We start from the raw sequence: 18,526 nt of genomic DNA, 5'->3' as shown, positions 1-18,526 counted from the left end.
AAAAAAAAAAAAAAAAAAAAAGGCTCAGATTGTGCTAATTCACTAGTTTCGTCTAAGATACCCATTTTACTAATTCTTGGCAAGGTGAATTTGAAAGGCTGGCTTCATTCCTGCTCTTTGTTCACTGGAGGGAAAATATTAAGTGATCTATATTTTGTACATATTTCTTCCTGTCTGCTTTCTCTCCGTGCCTTGTCTTTCTTTCTGGTAGAAATCATTTATGATTTTTCTGAAATAGTCGTATAGTTGTTCCCATCTTTTACTACAAACACTTCAGTTTTGTATAGTGCAGCAAGAATGTGCAGTTACTATATGCATAAAGATGGTAAAAACCTTTGTTGTTTTACTGGCCAGTGACTGAGCCAGCTCAGGGGTCTGAGATAAAGAATGTCCAGAAACGTTCAGCCAAGCGTATAATCCCCGAGTCTGTCACAGTGATAATGCTTCAGTTTATTGAAAGCTTTCTGTTTAGTTAAGTGCTACTTTTTCTTATAGGAACATGATCCTCATGTTAATTACTAAAAACAACATGATAAACCGTTAGCCTTTTATTGATATGTGATGGCCAGCATGAGGGGAATTTTCTATCACAAGGATGATTTCTCTATCACAAATATATGTTAGTTCCAATAAAACTTAGACTAGGGAAACTTTGAGTTTTCCATTGTGAAATTTTGATCAGCAAAAGAGAAACCCACCTGAGAATAAGAACTTCAATGAAAGTCTGAATTCTTCCCTTGGGGCAGGCTAGTCCCCCAGTTGTTGGGGAGGACTAGTCATAACTCAACTAACAATATGCATCCCGGTGTTTCTGCATTCCATGTGAAGCTGTATGCTGGTGCTGGTATGACATCTTGATTTGTTTTTCAGTTAGTGCATAGCAATGTCTTGACTGGGGAAACATTTGAAATTTCTGTAGGTCTCATGATTTCTGTTCTGCTTGAGGTAGTTCATGTGAAAACAGGATTTGGAGGGACTTCGCCCACACTTAAAAGCAAGTGGTGCAGAGTTAAAAGATAGTCTTCTATCTTATCCTTTTCAGACTGTTTTAGACCTCACAAAATCACAGAGTTGTTGAGGTTGGAAGGGACCTCTGGAGATCATCTAGTCCAACCACCCTGCTCAAGGAGGGTCACCTAGASCATGTTAGACAGGGTTGCATCTAGGTGGGCCTTGAAGATCTCCAGAGGAGACTCCACAACCTCTCTGGGCAACCTGTTCCAGTGCTCTGTTACTCTCAYGTTTTTTCCTCATGTTCAGATGGAATTTCTTGTGTTCCAGTTTGTGCATGTTGCCTCTTGTCCTGTCACTTGGCACCACTGAAAAGAGTCTGGCCCCATCCTCTTGACACCCTCCCTTTGTTGTATTTGTAGACGTTGATAAGATCCCTTSCGAGGTTCTCTTTTCCAGGCTAAACAGATCCAGCTCTCACAGTCTTTCCTGATAGGGCAGATGCTGCAGTTCTCTGATCATCTTCGTAGACCTATGCTGGACTCTGTCGAGTAGCTCTATGTCTCTCTTGTACTGGGGAGCCCAGAACTGAACATAGTACTCCAGATGTGACCTAACAAGGGCTGAGTCAAAGGGAAGGACCGTCTACCTTGACCTGCTGGCAACACTCTTCCTAAAGTTCTTCAGGATACCATTGGCCTTTTTAGCAACAAGGGCACATTGCTGGCTCATGGTCAACTTGTCATCCACCAGCACTCCTAGGACCTCCTCTGCAGAGCTGCTTTCCAGCATGTCAACTCCCAGCCTGTACTGGTGCATGGAGTTATTTTTCCCTAGGTGCAGGACTCTGTCTGTSATTGCCCWTGTTGAACTTCATGAGGTTCCTCTCTGCCCAATTCTCCAGCCTGTCCAGGTCTCTCTGAATGGCAGCACAGCCTTCTGGTGGATCAGCCACTCCTCTCACTTCCGTATTGTCAGCAAACTTGCTGAGGARGACCTTCATCCAGGTCATTGATGAACAAATTGAACAAGACCGGACCCTGTAGAGACCCCTGGGGGACACCACTAGCCACAGGCATCCAACTAGACAGCGCACTGCTGATCACAACCTTCTGAGCTCTTCCTTTCAGCCAGTTCTCAATTCACCTCRCTGTCCACTCATCTAACCCACATTTCCTGAGCTTGCTTATGAGGATGTKATGGGAGACAGTGTCAAAAGCCTTGCTGAAGTCATGGTAGGCAGCATCCACTGCTCTCCCCTTATCTACCCAGCCTGTCATTTCATTAGAGAAGTCTATCAGATTGGTTAAGCGTGATTTCCTCTTGGTGAATTCATGCTGACTACTCTGATCACCTTCTTTTCCTCCAAAYTCTTAGAGATCCAGGATGAGCTGTTCCATCAGCTTTCCAGAAATGGAGGTGAGGCTGACTGGCCTGTAGTTCCCTGAGTCCTCCTCCTTGCACTTTCTGAAGACTGGAGTGACCTTGACTTTATTCCAGTCCTCAGATACCTCTTCTGTTCTCYGTGACCTTTCAAAGATGATGGAGAGTGGCCTAGCAATAATGTCCACCAGCTCCCTCARCACTCATGGGTGCATCCCATCAYGGACTTCACCTTTATCCTCTTTGCAAATTCTTCTGGAACCTCACTCTCCTGACATCTAAAATTAATCCTCCAATTTCCAAYGTAGATGTATTTGTTACCAGTTTATCCATTTCTTCATCTCAGCCAGTGCTGCCATCTGGCACCCCTTACCTGCCATATGAAATCTTCCTTTCTAACTCTCCTCAGAAAACAAGATATCCTCTTTATTCAATAGTATCTATGGAATGATTAATGAGGAAACTAAGTGCTCATTTGATGCTCTAACCTGCACGTAGCTCAGAAATACTCATCTGTTGTTGTTCTTGTTTAAGCTGTGATCTTGGCCTATGTAATTTTGGTTGGTTGAATGTTGAAGATACTGGTTCAGCTGTCAATTATTTTCCAAGCACATATTACTACTCTAATAGTATTCCAGGAGAGCAGGGAGTGTATATATAAGARACTGGTCATTACTTGTCCATATTGTGTTATTGTAGCAGTCTTCTCTCTTTATTCAGCRGTACATAATACTACATGAAGAAAGGCCAGGAATGATTGGAACGGTTCATTAAAGTCATACAGATTTTATTCAAATCATGAAAAAGCCMCTGGAAAGACTCCAGTCAGTTTTGAATCAGGCTTACGGCTCAGAGGATTGTCTTGTACGTAATCCATTTTTATCCTCGTCACTTAGCCAACTGTGTTTTTCAATTTTCTTTTTAATAGRAAAGATTCTTATTCTTCCTTAAAATGCTGTAACGTGCACTGTCACCTGTTTGTCCAATATCATGCTTAGATGAGAACAACTTCTGCAACTGTACCCTTCCTGCAAAAATAYGGGTGACCGGACTCTTGTCTTATGAGGCAGGAGTCATGGCAGCCATTGGACAAACTGTAAAAGCCTTCACTTGATTTACAGATTTTGAAAGCTCCTCTTGTAAGAATAGTGTAGCTCTTGGAAAGATTTTGCTGCTTATTAGAGAAATCATTAATCAGTCTGGAGACACTGGACTCGATGGAATTCTCAAATGCCACATGATAGCAGGAGTTTTGAGCAGCTGAATATAGCTGCTCATCTCTTGGCTTTTCTCCAGAGATTAGACTCTTCTTATCCTATTTCCTAGCCAATGAACATTTACTTTTCAGTTAAACTGGGTTCAATTATAAAATCAAGTGTCTGCCAGAAGTCTTTGTGTACCCTAGAGAGTTCCAGAACTGTTGCCAATTAAAGCAAAATGCTCCTGATCTGATGCAGGTTTAGGGGGAACTGTTTGCTTTTCTGACTAGACCTGCTGGAATAACATTCAGGGCAAATCTAACAGTTTCTGCAGTGGGAACCTCTCCCACTTCAGAGAATGAAAATATTTCAAAGTAATTTGTTATTGTGTGTTTCTTTTTTAGGTTTTTGTTACTGTCTCTGGGAAGGTAGGCAGCAGTATTCTGTGCAAGGATATCAGCAGCCATTTTTGGTGCATATTAACTATATTATCTGTTTTTGATTCGGAAAGACACTTTAAGAAGGTGTTTCCCTCCTAGAAGAGTCATTTGAAGTGATTTAAGGCTTCCTGGTATCATTTTATTTATATAACATTTTTCCCAATTGACGGAGCTAGGTTTTAACTCTGACTAAAATTATTTGTTGTCCTCTACGTAATGGAAATCTCAACCTCTGAAAAAGAGGAACAMAAATGTCATGGTTAAAAAAAAAAATCCCCAAACCAAACAATCCTGTTTTCTATTTCCCAATCTACCTGCAGCCCATGTCCACAGAATACTGCAGCTCAGCCTATGTGCACTCCCACCTGCTTGCTCCTGTGGCAGCACCTGGGATCACATCTGCTCTGCACCAGTCTTTTTGATGGAGAGGCTACATCCCTTAAGTCTCTCTTGGTCAAGCATGGGGGAGGAAACATGCCCCTCTGATACACCCCTGACTTGCAATGGACTTAGTCACTGCTCTTCCTTGTAGCTGCTGTCCCTGCACAAGATTTCCATGCTGATCCCAATGGCACAAATTACCAACTAACGTGAATGCCCAAGGAGCRTTGCTGAGGCCTTTCAAGGCATCAGAGCAATCTATGAATTTAGGACAAGTTGTCAGTATTCAGAACTTCCTATGAAAAACAGATAGSAATTTGGCCTTATATTCAGGCTCTTGCATGTGTATCAGGGATATTTAGCTTTAAAACCTGTGGTATTGCTGCAAACAGCTGAAAGCATATTGACAGCACTGAGTCTTGACTGGCTTATTTTTAAGGTCATCTGATAGGTGATTGTGCATTGCAACCTTTTTTTTTCTTTTTCTTTTTTTTTTTTTTCTTTTTTTTTCCGCCTTGCATTCACCTCATTTGGAAGTGATCAGACAGTCTAGGCATAGTTTATCAGCTCATATGTGAAATTTTCATCCAAGCTTCAGTATTAGATATTTGTAAGACCTGCAAATGTCTAACTACTTTGTGTGGAGTTACCTGAAACGTTGTAAATGTTTGAAATTCCAAAGAAAAATTGTCATTGTCATTTTGAATTTTCTAAACCTTTAAAAAGTTCTAGAGAAAGTTAATCATATTTGTCTATTTCACTSAATTTGACTGGTTTGTGCAAGTTGTCTTTTGTGAATTTTATTGAAAATGGGGYTGGAAATATTACCCTCCTGCTCCCACCTCTCCAAAAAAAGGACTCTGATATCTCCTATGCAGACAAAATGCAGCATGCAATATAAACTTTTAAAAGGTTGAGAGCAAATTTCTATTCCAGTTCCCACCTGACTGATGTTCATATAAGTTTGGATAAGCTTCAGATTATGTCTCAAACCCCRTTCCTACATGATATACCCACTGATGCCTTTTGCTATTGCTATATCTGGTATGTAACATTCTGCACCTAATAAGATGGGGAATACGCAAATAGATAGATATATAGATATATCTATCAAGGGGTTATTTCATCCAGTTCTAAACKCACTCTTTTTTCTGGTGCTTTATTTAGTTTTCATTTTAAAATAAAGAGTAGAAAGATATTTGAAAACGATAGGGACTTACCAGCTTACTAGTTCTATCAACTGCCTTAGCTTTCAGTAAGGGATTTCCCAAGCACTGTGCAGCTTCCTACATGTTCATCAAGTGCTGTTCATTATAATTTTCCTGTTAGAGAGAGGTACCAGGTCTGATGAGAGGGTGTACCATGGAGAAAGCCTTTTACTTCGATGTTTTTATCAGATTCCAGTCGATGTTTTACAAAGCAGCCATACTCAAAGCAACCTGGCTGTAACACTACTGGAGTGACTTTGAAAGATGTGTGGCTCTGTAAACATTTCTGGCTTTATGCATCGTTAAGGTCTTATTATATAGCTTGAATGACATGGTTGGATCATCCACAAGGACTGAAGAAAATACAGGAGTAGGTTCATCTCCAAACTACAGTGATACAGGCTGATATGGAGACTGCTCGCTGTTTTGAGTTGGTGTGTGCTGCTCGTCTTGGCAAATAGTACTATTGATTTTGGGGCCAGATGATGGAGATAGTGATTAACTATGTACAGCATTGAAATGGTATCTGATTTCACCATGGTTGCTGCTTCTGCAGTGTTTTAGTAATTCTTCAAAATTTATGTAGGAAACCATGAGACCTAGCACTGAGCAGGAAATCTCACAACTCTTATTTCATCCRAATGTAAGTATTGGGTCCAAGTGACTTTTTGCTTGAATTTGCTTGTGACTTCTGAAATCCTTTCAAAATCATAATTTCRAATTATTTGTATTATTATTATTTAGTGAACTATTCTATTATTTGGAGTAGTAGGAGGCCATGTCACCCTGGATAAAAGAAAGCATGACCAATACTGCTGCTATTAGTTATACATTGAATGTCTGAAATAAACCCAGGAAACCTGCCTCTACTTTGGGCAAGTTTCAAGCAGATGAAGGATACTTTACTTGTAAGCCTGTACTACTGGTATAAGTGGATAATATCTTATGGTCATTAATGGTTGCATTTAGGCTTATAGTTAGGGTAAAGCTGGTCTGTTTGGGAAGATTCCTGTGCATTTGAGGATGCTTCCTTTTTTCATAGCAGCTTGGCTTACTCACCCATGTAATCAATCAGCGCAGAGCCAATGCAGGATCYCTGTATCACATTTTGCAGCACCTGGAGGTTCAGGAGGGCTTGCTGGTGCTTCAGCAGTGGTTCCTGAAGTCAGCATACATCTAAATGAGTTTGACTTTTTTTTTTATTATTTTTCCACATAAGGCTACACTTGAGCTTAAAACTGGAGGTGCTTGGAAACATAGAGCAGAGGAGTCCATGAGGAGCTGGTCCATTTTGGCTAGCACTGACCTGCAGTTAATATAGCCCTTCGAGACCTGGGCTTGGTCATGACATGGAACATTTGGAGTGTGTTTAGATTCTTCTAAGAATTGAGATTTTTGTATCTTTTTTTATTTTTTAATCAATTTAGGATGGAAGAACAAATTTGAAATCGTAGATGTTTTTCCAGAAAGGACAGATACACTTTCTAATGAATTCCAAAGATGTGTCTGGATAGCAATGCCTATTTCAGTTTTTAGTGCCACTAGAAATCCAGCTAGGTTATTTAACCATGGATCTTTGCAATGACTCAGAAAATAAATTATCATGTTGATTGTTTGCTTTTTGCAGGGGAACGTGACCTTTTCCTGCTCAGAACCACAAATCGTTCCTATCACCTTTGTCAGTGCCAACAGAAGTTATTTGCTGCTACCCGGTACTCCTCAAATTGATGGACTGTCAGTCAGTTTGCAGTTTCGAACATGGAATAAAGATGGCTTGCTTCTGTCCACTGAACTGTCTGAAAATTCAGGACCTCTCCTGGTTTACCTCCGTGGTGGGAGATTGACGCTACTTATTCAGAAAGTGACCGAAAAGTCAGTGGAAATCAGTGCAGGTACTTTATTTTTACTTGTTTTCTCTCACCTGACCCCCTCTCATATACAAATGCACATCTATGTGAAAGAAAACATAACGAGGGAAGGAAGCACCCRGTCTCCCTCATCTTCTCAAATTGTCTTCAGCTTTCCAATCTTGGAAACATGTTTTGCATTTTGAGGGAGATCTGAACTCGTAAAGTTGGCATCCTGACATCTCTGGACTAATTCTGCTTGGCAATTATCTCTGACTCTGTGGTTTTTAAGCAGTCATGCCAAATTTTCTTCAGTCAGGTCACATGAAGACCTTCATGCTTCTCGTCCTTCACGTTGTGCTGAAGTCAGCTGGGAACCAGCTCAGCCACTGCTCTTTCCCCAGCACAAGTTAAAATGGCCTCAAAGCTGATTTTCTTCGTAGCTGTTGTGACTCCTGAAGCGTTGCAGGCTGCCTTTACGCTGCACTTTAAAGAGACACTAATGCTGAGCCTGCTCCCCTCATGCTACCTTGATGGCATACCTCATTGCAGGCGCCCTCATAGGCCAGCTTGCAAACTGATTTGCACAGCTGGAGGGATGCAAAATGAGTGAAATGTAGCTGCCTGTCCACCCTAAAATTCAGGGAAAATTACTTGTAAAGGGTCACTATACATAAGAGCTATGTTTTGGTTCCCACAAACAACAAGCAAGCAATCTCAGACTCCACAACAACACCAGGAGCAGCGTGTTACAGCCACTAGCCCAGTGTGGCCCATCTGTGTCATGCTGGTGTCCTGACCAGGAACATTGTAGCCCAGGACCTCTTTAGCAGAGCTCRTTCCTTATTGCCATGCAAGCAATGGATGGGAGAGTAGCAAGTTCATTTCCATTTAGGTTAAACATGTGTTTTTCTGAAGTGAAAGGATAGTATGCTGGTAGATCTCAGTCTAAATAATAATAATAGCACTTTATGAAACACWGTTATTTCTAAAATGCTATTATTAGTGACAGTTTAAAAATATATGATACTAAAATATTCCCAGTACAAACTAAAAGAGGGCAGATGTGTCTATTAAAAGAARTGGAGATAAAATTTGACAGAATTGTCAAAGCAGAACTGTTCCATATGTGTGTTTCATTTCCCTTCATGATATAAAATGAGGCAGCCCTACATCTAACCTTATTCATGTAGATTGCTATAGCCTCAGCTTGTCGCAACTGAATGTTGAAAATTGAGTTTCCAGCCTTTATTGCAATCCTAATTAAATTGTTGACAAAGCGTAGACATTGTCAATATTTTGTTGGGGTGTATTTGCTTTTACGTGGTTCTGAAATCATGAACCTGAGCCCAGCCTTTGGTGCTATCCAAAGCATTCCTAAACTGCCTACTTACACGTGGAAAAATATGCAAAAATTGCAAGTATTCTGTTCTGCAGATGTCAGGTACTCACAATAAMGTTATGTTAGCTCAAGAATGGCCCTATTTTTGCCCCAAACAGGACCTATTTTGTCTTGCAGTTTTTTCAAACCTCAGCAAAATACTTCATTTCAAAATGGGCATGTTCTGGTTGAAAACTGATCTGTTTTTGCTGGGAAATGGGCCTCATTCCATGAAAATTGTGCACGCTTTAGCAGCCATTACTGCAGAAATTGTCTCATTTTCAAATTCATCATGAAATAATTTCTCATACACGTAATACCCACAATTTTTGTATTTTGTTTTGAACTCTTCTTACACCTCTTTGTGTCACTAAGTGCTCATTTGTTTCTTCTGAAAGCTATATTAATGAAAAAAATCCCAATAGGGAGAGTAAGTAGTTGTGAGCCTAGTCTCACTTACRACAGCTTGATGGTAATGTATTTCTACCTGTAATTAGGTTACCCTTGATCTGCAGTGCTGTATGCAAGCTGAGAATTGTGCCCACTGTTTTTTGTGGCTGTAAGAAGGGAGGAAATGGAATTTCTTTCTAGCTGTGTGGTGCCATTTCAAGAGCTATGAGATGCAACACGGATTTTCAGAATAAGGAAACTGAGTTAGGTTATTTCTAGCTTCTCAGAAGCACGTGAAAAAGGAAAAGACAACTAGGAGCCTAATCTCCCACTTCCTGGAAGAGTGACAATCCCAGTTCTCACAAGACCCTTTTGAAATCCCAGATATAAAGGTTTCAGCTTGTCCATCTGTAAGACTATGTGCTGGCTTAGTGCTGAAGGGCTTTACAGAGCACATATCCCACTGAAACCTGTTGGCGGTTGTCAGCTTTCATAAGGAGACTGAGACATGATATGACCATCRCACTGAATCTAATCCTCTACATCTCCAGCATGTATTTAGTCCCAAAAGCTCAACAGAGATCATCTCTTCATGCTCCTGTGAGCCATAAGCATTTCCCAACAGGTAGAAAATAGGAATAAAACCTCACAAAATAACAATGTGCTACCATAAAGATGAAGGGCACTGTCAGCCTGCTCTCAAAAACCCTTTCCCTTTTTTGGCTCTTTTTTTTCTGAGTCATTTTGCTTCCAGAGATAATGAAGTTGTTTTCAGCTGCCAGTTCTGTCCCCTTTGAGGTGAGCTGCACATTTGTGGTCACAAGTCGAGTGCAAAGGGGGTTGGCAGAACACAGTTGTTTCCCRTATCTCTTTTTTTCACCATTCGTGCTTGTTTTCCTCAGGCACAAATCTGCATGATGGGCTATGGCATTCAGTTAACATCAATGCTAGAAGACATCGCATTACTCTGACCCTGGATAACAACTCTGCCACGGCTGCCCATGCAACCACTGTCTCAAGGATCTATTCTGGAAACAGCTACTATTTTGGAGGTAAGTTATTTCGAACACAAGACAAGTTTTCATCATGTAAATCCCCAAGGGCTGACCATGGAGGTCTCCCAGGTGCACTGTGTTTGCAGTTAAGAACAAATGCTGTAATAACTAATTTTTGACCACCTAATGAGTTGCGCTGCATACAGCACTGTGGGAAGATCYGAGTGTCATGAGCAGGCCCAAAAGAAACAGCAAAGCTGCGAACACAGCTGTAAGGGTGGACTGCTACAGGCCAAGACGTAGCTAGTTGTGACTGGCAAAACACTCAGTGCCACCCAGCCATATTAGCCAATTTTTTTCTATTTAAAAGGCTTGGGGACCATTATTATTGATTGTGATATCAGGATCCTGATCAGACTCARTAACTTTAGACTTCAGAACTTTATTGACATACAGCTCAGCTCTACAAAGGTATTTGAGTAGTTTGCTGTTATTGAAATGAATGTAGGCTTAGCTCCATTTTGAAAAGGGGAAGAAGAATCTTGAAAAATATTACCTCATGCCTTTTTGAATGTAAGCGTTAATTTAGGTAAAGGAACTGTCACTGGAACAGGACTGTCACTGGAACAGGAACTGTTTTTTTAGCTAATATATTTCTATGTAGTGACTACCATAGGGAGGTTCTGATCTTTGTGAAGCTTCTGAATACAGCATTAATGCTAGGGATACAGTGAAGTTTTTGGATCTAGGAACTGTCCAAGTGCTGAGGAAGTTCAGGCACAAATGTTCTCCTTCCTTGCAGTCCRTGGGTTTTCATCCTTATAGCCTATATGTTGCCTCAGCAGCAGAATTTGACCCATAATAATTTTACAATTTGCGTAGCTTTTGTTATGGGAATCAGTTGCTGTGGGAGTCAATTGCAATAGACTGTAGAGTTTACAGAAGATGAAAAACATTTTAATTTTTCTTAGCACATGTGAAAACATCATACTCCAGTATCTCCACTGGCTGCTCTTTTATTTTTCTTTTTTCTTCTTTTATCACCAGAAGATTTATAACGCAGAATGCTGTGTAGCACAAGGGTTGAAAACAATTGGAATAATTAGACTTCAAGGTCTTTCGTCAGGAAGTCCCARCAGAAATACGTGAACATTCCGATATTCTTGTCTGCCTTTTCTCTTTCTTTCCCACAGGATGTCCTGACAATTTCACCAGTTCCCAATGTTTAAATCCCATTACTGCTTTTCAAGGCTGTATGAGGCTCATCTTTATTGATAACCAGCCCAAGGACCTCATTTTAGTTCAGCAAGGTTCCCTGGGGAATTTTAGTGATTTACACATTGATCTGTGTGGCATCAAAGACAGGTAATTATTGTCACCTCTTTCTTTTACTTGTGGTTTTTTTTTTCCAGTCTAATGGTTTATAAATACAGGTTGCATTAAGTGAAAATTCTAATCTGCCAACATTGCGGATATTCGGCATAATAGAGCTACTAATAGAAAACATTACAGCAAAAATAAAAAGACTGGAGGGGAAATGGTTTCAATTACCTGGGGCTCTCTTCACGTGGACTTGTAGGAAATAGAGTATGCAAATTCARTCCAGCTACAGATTGGTGAAAGGATTAAATTTTATGCATAAACAACATTTGATTGCTTTGAAGTTTTAGAGGGAAATGAAAGAGAAGGAAAATTATTTGATTCATCAAAACATGTCATCCCCTTAATATACTAGCTGCTTTTGTTTAAGCAGATCATTTACAGTTTTTCTTGTTAGCCTGTATAGCACAGCACATTTATAATGAAGATATGGTACACCTCATGCAATATACTGCCCATTCAGTAGGACAAAATTATGATAAAATGTCTATATCTAGTAAAGGGGGATTTCAATTTAAATACTGATCTGAATCCATCCCAGGCTGAAACCTGAGAAGAAACCCAGACTTTCTCATAAAGAGTAGAGGACGTTTTTTAAAAAACATTGCATAATTTCTCCTTTGTTTCTTATAGATTTTACTGTATAAACATTTCTGAACTGTTTGTTAAATGTGTACTTTGAAGTTAGTACTTAGAATATTAGGCTCTGATTTTGTTTTGCAAATTAAGGCTAAATTTTGGAAAGTGAAAACGGAAGTGCTGAGGATTTCATGCCCTTCAGATGGCTAAATGAGGATAAGTTAAGGATGCTTTGGCAATTCTGTAGGAGCTTAAGCACTTAAAACAAAATTTCCAGACTTATTGCTTGGAGAAATGGGACTAAAGGCTGAATTCACTGCAAACTATAGGGGGAATCAGATTGTTGGAGCTTGCAATCTTTTGAAAAGTAGGCAAAATGTATTTAAAAAAAATGTTACCATGCTTAAGGATGACCAAATTTGTGGGGATATGAACTTGATATAGGTTTTARGCACTTCTTGTACCTAAAAAGGGAGATGGAATTGATAACATACAGTTGATTTAACAAAATGAAATAAAATGTAAATTTTTCCAAGAGTTATGAGAAAGAATCTGCAAGAGTCATCTTAAGAAATCTTTAGTATCCCAAAATGCCAAGGATTAGTGTGTTGTCATGCTATAAATCTATTTAAGGCAAAGACACAAGCATGCTAAGAAAGTTGACACTTTCCTAGTGCCAGATACAGATACAGAGAAGAGGCTGTTATTTGGCCAATGCAATTTGTTGTAAGCTAGCAACTGAGCTGAGGAAGGGCTGAAGAAGAAAGTAGTCGTGGACTATGTTCTTCCTAATTAGYTTTGAAGATTTACTTTCTGCAAGTCTGTATTATGGCATAATTAGTTGCATCAAAATATGGATGGAAGATTAGGGAGAAAAGGAGGCTTGAAGTCAGAATTTTGGCAGATTTGCAGCCTGCATTGCTGTACAGACAGCGTGATACAGGCTTGAGTACGTGCTGTTCTGAGACTGGTTAAGTTGGTGCGCTGCACAAATACCTGAAGCACATCCTCACTTCCAGTCACTGCAATAAAGTCAACCAGGGCTCTGTATCCCAGCAGCTCTGGGCTATGGGGAAGGTGGGGTCTGGCTCCAGGCTTGCAATACACAGCTGCTCGCCCTGCATTTGATTATGGGAGGAGTGTTAAARTTCTGTAGGAGCATCTTCCATCAGAAATACACTCTCCCCTTTCTTAATCATAGGATTTATTGCTATGTGCACTGTAAAGCACGTGTTTTTAAARTTTTAATGCATGTGGGAATTGTGTATCTTAATTAACATGTAAATGGGACATTTGTCTTAGTTATTTAGGCAAAAACCTCTTTTGAGGAATATACGTCTATTTAGAAAGTAATTCATTTGWTACAGGCTTGTAGTCTGAGCTCGTTCAGACCTGGGCTCTGAAACAGTAGTGTGGCATCGCTTAAACTTGAGCCAGCTCTTAAAAAGTATTAACAGGTTCATTTTTGAAAGAGGGCAAACTGGGAGTACWATTGAGGCTGGCAGTACTGTTTCAAGATAAATTGTTTAAACATTATATACACGCAGCAGTATTTCCTGTGTAAAGTGATAAGCCTCCATTAATTTAAATGGTGTTATCTGAGGGGCTGGCCCTTAATATCTCATAATTTTATGTCTTTTGGGTCTGGTGCTTGAACTGTATGTGTACTGAAGTTAACCTTTCATGAATGCCCTGATAAACTGACTGTTCAGACAGCGTCTCAGTGCCCCAGTGAAAGTGCACAAGACCCTAAGTCCTCTGCATGTTAAGTTAACCCCAGCTCTCCCAGATTCATTCTGAACTGCCTGCTCAAAGGATCAGAGGAGAAGGTCTCGTATCAGAACTGTCTCTGCCCTGCAAGCCTTGGAAATTAGTCCCATATCTCCTTCACCTTCTTCAAGATAAAGTTATTCTTTCAAAGCATACCCAAGACCTTGTGGTACAGTAAAGTGCAATCTGTAGGTGGAAGTAATTTTTCTTCTAGCAACATGTGGATAGGACTGTGCATTACCCCTGCTGCTTGCATGCTGTAAATCCAACTAATTATTTTTTCTTTTGTTTATAGTATGTAAGTTTGCTGTAGTTGCCCAAAAMCACAGATCACTCAGTCTTTTCCGAGTGTGATCTAAAGTATGATGCTTATACTGCTCCCATTGAGAAGTAATAGGTGTCATAGTAGCCTGCAATGCATTTGTCCCCACCCTGTTGAGAGGTAAAGAAACAGTGGGAATATATCCTGCTATGCCTTAGAGGTCTGCTTCAGATTTAAAAGGGAGTGGGTTTATTTAATTTTACCCCTCTTTGTTGTTGCCTCTTCAGGGTTTCTGCAGGTGCACAACAGAGTATATTTGCTATACACTGAATTAACGAGTCAGAAAATATACTTTCTTACAACATCTGAGCGTTTCCCTTCTATTGGATGGTACAGAGCAGGAAAAAAATAAGGCAGAGTGGAAATRTGGAAGTGAAGGTGCCACAAGTCCTTGAATACAGAGACGTTCTGTTCAGGAGAGGAAGCGGTGTATTTGGGTATACGTGTCATCTTTTATAGTAAGATATGTCCTCCATGGGTAGCTCTGACCAAAAACCATCTGAAATGGGCCAAAGCAAGTGAATGTGGACTCTGTCTCCCTGAGTTTGCTTTAAGTTCAGAGTGATGCAGATAAAAGTCCATGCCTGCAGAGACCTTGTGGGCCTCACTCCTGGCATTTCACACTGTAAGTGTTCTGGGGAAGAGGGGTATCTTCTGGTTTATATTAAATCTAAAAGCTAGTAGGTGAAAGTTTGAACAGTAATGAATTCTAATGAGAGCAGAATTACACTTTTTCTCTGTAGTTCTTAATCTGTTGGGAGAATGTCTGTGTTCAAGTGTCCGGRGATGAGGAAATGGCAAGCAGAATAAGAAATGCCTTTGCTCGTCACAGACGCTGTAAGTCTGAAGGGGGCCGCTGCTTACTCTTGAGCTTCACAGAGTCTCTAGCTTTTATAGTACAGTCAGGCTTTCCACCTTTCATCTGGTGATAGGGTGTTAGGGATGCTAGAGATCTGAGTTTCAAAGACTTCCTTAAGTATTTCTGGTTTAGAGAAAAGACCTGGATGTCTCTATCCTATTGATGTCTTCTCTCACGAATTTCACTCTTCAGTATTTCATAGTGTTTGTGAAGGCTTCTCAATGCTCTTGAGCAGCCTCCTGGAAGGGGCATGGTGAGATTAAGAATGCAGGAGCATCTCACTCAGCAGGACRTGAAATCACAGCTGTATCTAGGGCAGTAGCAGCAAGTCAAAGACCTAGAGGCAGTGGGCAGAGTGGTTGGCAGACGCCCAAAACTGTCTTGAAGAGAGTGGTAACAAAAATACTTGCTTCGCTGGTGATACTACTGATTTGCTTAGCCAGTGTTTATTATGCTATGGACCTGAGGCCTCAACCTCAGATTAGCTGATCTTTTCTTGGTGCAACATTTTGTCTTGTTAGCATACTAGAAAGTATGGAAACCATGCTTATTGCCAGTCCCCTAATCTAAGTGGAAACCCTGAGCATTTAGCCATAGCATTGATACCAAAATACCAAGCACTTAGTGTCCACAGCCTTCATGTGGGGATTCAAGTGAGCTGCCAGCTTTGTAGATCTTGAAATACAAAATAAAGCTGGTGAGCAAAAACTRCGGGTAAATGCATGTGGGTGAGGAACAACAGGGGGATGAGCAAGCTCTGTGAAGTAAACACTAGACAGGGTGACCGCTTGGTGTTTAACTCTCAAAGACTGGTCAACATTCACACACTTGTACTCTTGTTCTCTGTAAACATATTCAGAGCCTAAATTCCTTCTTGAACGACACAAAATAAATCTAGAAAAATATCCTGTGAAAGGGAAGATTGAATAAGCTCTAATTCTTTAACCTGAAAAGACATTCCTGAGGGGAGGCAAGTGGTCTTGAAGAAGTTAGAAAGCCACTGTAGAGCAGGAAGAAATAATCATTTTCTATGACCAGGGTATTTGGGATAGCAGCCATGGCATAGATTGCCTGTCTAGACTGTCAAGTCTCTGTCATTGGAAGACTTTAAGACTAGGTTAGACAAGAGTCTGTTGGGAATTAGAAACAGGAGGAGCTGATCCTGCCTCTGGGGTATGGGTATGGACTAAGTGATCTTCTGAGTCCCCTTCCAGCTCTGTGCAATTCTGTTACATTCTCTTAGGTGTCTGCTCCAGCTGGAACAGCCCTGTGTTGTTCCTGCTTTGGGAGGAGTCTGAAATATTAACATCAATAACATTACTTAAAAAGAAAAAGAAAGAAAAAATACTAAATGTCTTTCAGGAATTCAGCTCAGAATTGTATCTGTTACGCACCTGCAGGAAAGATTCACCTCAGATACTCTAAGAGGTGCTGAGGCAGCGGGGTAGGGACCACTTAGCACACAGATATGTGTTTTTTTTGTTTGTTTGTTTTTACCTGAGGCTTATTGGTTAAGTTCAGAGTATATGAAAATGAAGAAGGAGGAACAATATTTTCTACTCATTTTTCACTTTCTTAATTTACTTTTTGCTTCTAATATTCATTATTACATTATTCATTTTTACAACTGCAGGATGAAGTTCTTATTCTCATTTCTTGTTCTGATTTTAATTCGATTATCATCTTTGTGTCTAAAATGATGGTTCAGCTCAGGGTGCATCCTTTCATTTGATGGGCACTAACTTGATTCCCTTTTACTTGGCCTTCTGTTTTTGTGAGATTATGTAAATTCTAGAAATTGAGAAATATGTCTGTCTTTCACACATGATCAAAATTGGGGGGAAGTCTGCAAGTTATTAGTAAGAGGCAGGAGCTGAGACCCAGCATAATTATGGGAGCATCTTCCCCATAGTAAATCAAGCTAAAAACTGTGTTTTGATCCCTTCACAACCTCTATTTCAAATGCTAGAAGATAAGTGCAGATCAACTCAGATGTACTCATTGACCTCTGCCTTGGCCTGACCAACTCTTTCCACAAAATATCTCCTCTTTGGGTCCTTCAGAGGTGGTGCTGTGTACAGTTATGACTGTAACAGCCTGTTATTCAGGCCTCATGGCTGTTTCTAAARCTGATACTCTGTTCGTATGTGTGTGACAAGCTGCTGTTTACAAGAAGAGATTAAACAGACTAGGACTCTCCAACCAGGAAGAGAGAGYGCTAAGTGGGTTGTGCAAGGAGGAGCAGCGTGAAGGAGGTGAATAATAATCAAATATTCACTGTTTCTCACAAATCACATCTTGCACAGTTTCAGGTAGGGTATTTTAAGATGTTGCAGGGMCCAAATATAAAGGAAAAAGCCAGTAATACATAAAGTATACGTGAAGCTGTAAACCACAGGCAATGGAAGTGTGGAGAGGGGGGTCTGTATCTGTGTGTGGGCTAACAGAGGAAGGCAGAGGCTGGGGGAAATTTAGGCAGTCTGTAATTTAAAAATAAATGAAATGGGTAGGAAAACAAATGTGTAGATGCTGAGAACTTGGCTATGCTATTGAGAAGCTTTGGGATTTCTTGTTCAGCAATTGGCTGGAATGCCAGCTTTGGGGACTAGATRTAGTAGCTTCAGTCCTGAAGCTGAGTTGGTTGTTTGCGGTGGTTGGCATCCGATTCAGAGAATAGATGTAGGAATGTGGACTCGAGAGATACTGCTGCTCAAGAGTTGCTATGGATATTAGGAAAATGTGCCAGAAAATCATTAAACCTCAGTCCAGAAACACTGTGGATTTCCAACYCTTAATCATATGGCACAGATGCTCCCTTTGGGCTGAACAAGACTGTCTGCTTATACAGCAGATGGACCCCTTGGAATACAGAAGCGAAGGCTGCGGTGTTGCCTGCAGCCTAAAAGCATGTGTTGATTAATCTCGTCAAATCCTTGCATGCAATGGGAACAAAGTCTACTTCACAGTGTTAGTCATAGAAGAGAAAATACCAATTCCATGAGTTCTTACACTTTATGTGTGCACAAAGAGGTAAGATCTGGCATGGATTCCCTTACTTGACTTCTCTAAACTCTGTAAGGAAAATTACTTCAGAGGCATTGGAGCTTGAATGATGTGTTGGGATAGCTTACGTCAAACAGCTGTTGTAAGAGAAAGTCTAGCCTCCTTCTTCGACCTGTCACCTCTCATGGAAATGAGGAGTTTCCTCTGTCCCTCAAAATGCTGGTAGACAAATAGTTGCCCCTGCCAAGCTTTTGAGAGGAACAGACACATCCTTCACAATAGTGGTGATTACATTAAWGTTCTTGAAACTCCTATCTGGCAAGACCCCTCTCCACCAGTCATGATAGTGGAATATTTGAGTCATCTATTGATGGAAAAACCTCTGTTAAGGAATCTGAACTTTCAGAGATTTCTGCTCTTCACTTTTCAGCCAAGGCT

General features: G+C 40.4%; 1 protein-coding gene across 1 annotated transcript in view; it reads left to right on the top strand.

Annotated features, from left to right (window-relative positions):
• CNTNAP5 (contactin associated protein family member 5) overlaps positions 1 to 18,526 on the top strand; it is a 287,365-nt gene that overhangs the window by 148,226 nt on the left and 120,613 nt on the right. The window contains exons 8-10 of the mRNA XM_085310986.1: positions 7,190 to 7,454; positions 10,083 to 10,232; positions 11,369 to 11,540. Of these exons, the coding sequence (XP_085167112.1) occupies positions 7,190 to 7,454; positions 10,083 to 10,232; positions 11,369 to 11,540 (587 nt within the window). The remainder of the gene's footprint in view (positions 1 to 7,189; positions 7,455 to 10,082; positions 10,233 to 11,368; positions 11,541 to 18,526) is intronic.

This window comes from Rhea americana, unplaced genomic scaffold (genome assembly GCF_003343005.1).
Source record: "Rhea americana isolate MKP2758 unplaced genomic scaffold, rheAme1 scaffold_33, whole genome shotgun sequence".
Lineage (NCBI taxonomy): Eukaryota > Metazoa > Chordata > Aves > Rheiformes > Rheidae > Rhea > Rhea americana.
The sequence above is the reverse complement of the archived record's forward strand: the minus strand, read 5'-3'. Positions and strand labels throughout refer to the sequence as shown.